We start from the raw sequence: 5,414 nt of genomic DNA on the forward strand, positions 1-5,414 counted from the left end.
TGGGGGGCTGTGGAGGGCCTTTAATTTTTATCACGGATTTGGGGTTTTTAAATCAGAGAATTTGCAATTTTTAAATCAGAGAAAACCAGGATCCCTGCTTATGAGGCAAGGCTAAAAGAACTAAGATTATTTAGCCTGCAGAAAAAAACTGAGGGGGGATTTCATAACAGTTGTCAAATACATGAGGGGCAATTGGAGGGAGGATAAAGGAGGACTTTTCTCCATGACCGTAGGGGACAGGACTAGGAGAAATGACCTCAAGCTGCAGCAGGGGAAACAGAAGCTGGAGATTAAGAGGAACTTTCTGACTATGAGGGTGGTCAAGCATTAGAAAAGTTTACCTAGAGAAATTGCAGAATTTTCATCTTTGAAAGTTATCAAGAGCAGGTTAGACAGACACTTGGCTGGGATGGTCTACTTAGGTATGATACTGCCTTGAGCAGGAGGTTGGACTAGAAGACACTGTGAGGTCCTTTCCAGCCCTACTTTCCTATTATCCTATGGAACTACAAATGCTTGGACTTACAGCCACTTTTGTTGGTAACTTCTCTAGTATCTGGCCCAATAATTTCTTCTACACTGTATTGTATTGGAAAGACTAGAACATCTATTTCTGAAGACAAGTACTATACAGAAAGGGGGACCATATTATTTTGAAGGAAATCCAGGATGGGGGAAGGAGCGGCGCACACACCCATTGACCTACCACCCACACACACCCACCCAACAGCCATACACAACTACATGCACACTGGGAGGAGAGACAGGGATCCCAAAGCGCTGTGCAAGCTGTCACTGCAGGGAGCAAGGTGGGCAGGGGCTGAGCCCTAGTGAAGCCCCCAGGGCCACTGGGCTGTGTCCAGAAAGCAATGTGCACTGCAGTGACCCGTGGCCTCTCTCCTGTGGCTCTGGGGAAGAACGTGGGGCACTCACCACAAGGTGCTCAGCATCTCGGTGGCACATGAATGGGCAGAGAGCAGCAGAGCAGGGCTGGGCTGGGGGAAGGGGTAGAGCAGGCAGCTGGGTAGGAGACCTGGAGGGATGGAGCCTGGGGGCAGCCCGTGGAAAACAGCCATCCAATTTTAGCCAACTGGCTGGGATGGCCTATGACTGGCTAAGCTGGGACATGTGGTCACTACATATAGAACAAACACATAGGTATAAAGGGCACATTTAAAAACTCTTGTCACTAGGCTGAATAGTAATTTTTCTGTACCAACCCTGGAACATACAGAGAAATAGCATGCCAGAAGATAAAAGCTGCCTAGGTTGGGTGAGAAGAAAAAGAAAGATAATATTGCAGTGACAATATTTTGAATGTGTTTGGCATTGAAAGGTCTGAACAAAAGGAAAAGCTCAGCTTTAGGTCAGATGATTAGTTATAAGGAAGGCTCTGTGCATTCCACAGTTTTGTGGCTGCGGAAACAGCTCTGGAATTTTTCCCCATTATGAAGCTCTACAGAAATCTTGTTTCCCTGGCAGCATACGATCCTTTCAAAACTGCCGGGGTGGAGCAGCAGAAGCATACATTTAGCCTTTCAGTATCTTTGCCTGGTTAGACTGCCATTCACATACACAAGTGCTCCTGCTTCGGCCCAAATAAGTGGGGAATGCTTCTAGGATTAGCAGTTCCAAGATCTGACCCTGAACCTGAACTGAGAGAGCAGAAGGCCAGGTGCTGTACATTGCAATGAAGTGAGAAAATGTTTTCACTATTTTAAGAGGTAGCAGAAGGGGGAAGAAAGAGGTGTTCCTGTGGGTGGAAAAATGGAAAATGAGAGTTTCTACCACTTCAGTGGCAAAGGTCACAAGCCTTCTACCTACAAGAGACCTTAAGTCCCTTCTACTCATACAATGAAATATGAACTTTGCTCTCCTCCTCAGCAGTTAAATAGGTATCAAGACCTGGAGAGTTTCAGTTTCCTTACACATTCATAATACTAGGATTTACAAAACATTATTTTAAGAAACATGGGAAATATTTTTTAAAGTTTTTTCTGTAAACAAACTTTATTCTCTTTTCTAAGATTTAGGACATCTTCATAGCTATATAATCCTTGCTCCTTTGGCTGCTCCCCTTAACCTCCATGGACAAGGCTAGAATGAATAGCTGTGTAACAAGGAAGTTGAAGGAAGAGAATTTCTGAGTTGTTGCTTGCATGAAAAGCAATATCAACTATTTAAAAAAGTAAGATGTTTATATGCAGCTCCAATGTTATTTTGTGTTACAAAAAGGTGCAGAAACTTACACTGGGCCCACCTCCATGCATCTTCAAAGCCCTTATGGTAGCAACAAGCACAACCACATTGGGAATCAAGCCAGAGGTTCTGCATTTGATGTTGAAGAATTTTTCCATCCCAATATCAGCACCAAAACCAGCTTCAGTTACTGTTAAACATTAAAAGGAAAAAAAATCATTAGTTAAAGGCAGGGGATGCTTCTGCTTTATTCTAGTGTAATGCCCACTTTTAAAGATACCTCAGCATTTGTTGTTCAAAAACATTTTGTTAGAGGAGATGTATTTACGCAAGTGATCTTGGTTCACAACAACCAGTTGTTATGTAAAATAATTTTGGGTTTTTTCCCAGATAATGTCCAATATGCCAGAGAGGACTAGATATAAAGAACCATTTCTCATAACTGAGATCTTTTACTAACAACTGGTTTTTCATTGTAACTACTGTAGTGAAGTTAAGCACATCCAAAATGCTTTAAGTAACCCCAAATGTATAAATAATCCTTGTGTTATTTGCTCTTTCATAATCTTCCTGGACATGCATGGTATCAAATATCAGACCAAAAGCCTCCAAGGTCTGAGAAAGTTATGATACTTATCGGAGATGCACAGGTCACCAACAGATTTTCCAAAACAGAGATGCAATTACCAGTTCAAAATATAGCAAGTATTTAAAATTATCACGTCTCTAACAATGTCTAAGTAAACAGAATACTAAATAGCTATAATAATGATATTATGCAATTAGAATATCAAAGAGCAGAACATCTAAAGTCACGTGTACCAGTTTGTTCAAAATTTATCATATTAGCTGCTTCAAAAGAAGCTCATTCTCCAATTCCAGTTTAAATAGGCTAAGAACTTTCTTTTTTTTTGCACAAGCACATGACCAGTAACAAAGCAATAACTTAGAACTCAAGCTGGTCAAAAAATTTGCCAGGGGACCAATTTTTTGTCGGAAAATACTGATTTGAATGAATTAGTTCCACTGAAACTGTTGATGGAAACCAGGCAGGCCAGCCCATTCCGTGGAATCCCAGCCTCTTTATGGTAGCCCACCTGCAGGATTCCCAAACCAGGATCCCCAAATCCCTGTGAATTGCCTATTGGGCTGACCATTTCAAGGGATCCACCTCTGACAGCCTGCCTGATAGACTGCTATAAAAATCAAGATTTCCTAGAAGCCAAAGTTCACTGGCATTCTAGGCAGCTGGCTCCTGTGGATGGCTGATTTCCTGGGCAGTTGGCTACCTAAGAAGCAAGCCAGAAAAATGTGGTTCTCCCAAAACGGATTTTCAAAAACCCATTCATTTTACATATTATCTATTAGATTAAATGATGAGGTCGTGTCCATCCCCGTCTCCCCCGAAATTCATATATTTTTGTGAGGGGGAAATTATCTTCTCTGACCAGTGCTACCAGGAGCAAACCACTATCCAAACAATACAAAAATTAAAAAGCCATTTAGAGTAACTAATGTTCACACAGTCATAAAAGATGACCTGCATGTTACATGTTTATTTACTGTCACCAATACGTGCATTTAATGTAAATAGCAGAACTGGAATTTGGTCAGATGGAGGCAAACAACAATACAAGTACTTAAATTGCTCTTTCTAATGCAAAACAAATCATCATAACACTGGGATTCTTTCAAAACTGCTGAAGCATGTATCCAAAATGAGAGAATCTCCCTCCCAGGGAATGCCATTCCAAGAGCCAATTAACCAATCAATCAATACTAACACTAACAATTAAGTAGAAGAATGGCAAAGCATAATCTACTAAACAGAAAATAAAGACTGAATTCTAAAAGAAAAAGATGTTTCAGTCAAGCAGAGCCAACTAACTTTAAACTTGATTTAAATCTCATGTCTCTTGAATTGTAAACTGTCTTTGTTGAGAAAGCTAGATGTAAATCAGGAAAGACTGTTTTCCATTTGATCTTGCTTTCCTCATTTTCTAGATTCTTTAAGGAGGTTGTTGCCACTATGTCTTCAAGTCTTAATAAAAGTATAGGTTTTGTTATTCACCCAGTCCATATTTTCCCCAGACTTAAGTGATTATAAATCTTGTATAAGCAATCTGAACAGTACTTACAAAAACTTCCCAAATACAACAAAAGGGCTTGCCCCTTCCCAACAAAGGTAAATACAACATTTCTATTTCCAGTCCTTGATGAGTAACTATAGTCTAGGGAAAGGCCTCAGAAATGCAGGTATTGATATACCTATTTTGAATATCAACTTTGCTGAATTGTTCACCTGTATAGGAATAATCCATAGCCTTCTTACCCACACACACAAGGATCATCTTTAGCAACAGTGCCAGTCACATTTTTTTCTCACAGTGCCCACAAATACACTTTGGTTCCTTCTGTAGATCTATTTTGTGCTTATGTAAATTAAAGATACTGAATACAGAAGAATACAGAAATGAGCTTGTAGGTTCAATTGTGTGGCTGATTACAGCTTTTGAGAAGAAAACATTTAGTTCTTTCTAAATTTTTAAAGTCTCACGTTAAATGAAAAGCAGTTTGGATTGTTTATGTTTGCGCTTGTCTTCTCAATATCTGAAACACATCAAAAAGTGTAAACATTTCCTAAATGGAAACTGTACAACATGAAAAAGAAAAAAGCCAAACTCAACAGCGACATATATTTTCTAAGCCTTTGCAAGAAACAACTTCATTCCCCGAGGACTAAACATCTACAGTCCCCTGACTACTACACACAACTCCAAATATGCTTCACAGCTATGCAGAAGAACTTCAGAGAAAATTAGAAATCATCTACTTCACCTGCTTTACTCCAAAAGAGACCAACTCAGGAAGGAAATCACCATATACCACAACAACTTAAAAGACAGAAATCCATGCATGTTCCCTGACAATATACAGTGGGTACAAAGAGACTACAAAAAGAACTTTCTACACCATTCATCCTACATAAAACGAAAAAATGGAACAAATTACTCCAAGAACAAGCTCCCCAGCCACAAAACAACCATCCGAGGAACAACACCAACACCTTACGACCTTCCAACCTCAGACTCAATGAAACTGAAAGCAGCAACCAACCCACAAATATTATCAATCTCTCCACACACACGCTTACCAAAACTGAAAAAATCTGTCCTTTCTAAAGGCCTAAATTTCTGTCCAGAAAAATACCCTAA

The 5,414-nt window shown here is 39.9% G+C and overlaps 1 protein-coding gene across 1 annotated transcript in view; it reads right to left on the reverse strand.

Annotated features, from left to right (window-relative positions):
* The window catches only part of LOC102380169 (monofunctional C1-tetrahydrofolate synthase, mitochondrial-like), a 163,744-nt gene that overhangs the window by 107,844 nt on the left and 50,486 nt on the right, over positions 1–5,414 (reverse strand). The window contains exon 3 of the mRNA XM_014520477.2: positions 2,250–2,389. Within this exon, the coding sequence (XP_014375963.1) occupies positions 2,250–2,389 (140 nt within the window). The remainder of the gene's footprint in view (positions 1–2,249; positions 2,390–5,414) is intronic.

This window comes from Alligator sinensis, unplaced genomic scaffold (assembly GCF_000455745.1).
Source record: "Alligator sinensis unplaced genomic scaffold, ASM45574v1 scaffold1177_1, whole genome shotgun sequence".
Taxonomy (NCBI): domain Eukaryota; kingdom Metazoa; phylum Chordata; order Crocodylia; family Alligatoridae; genus Alligator; species Alligator sinensis.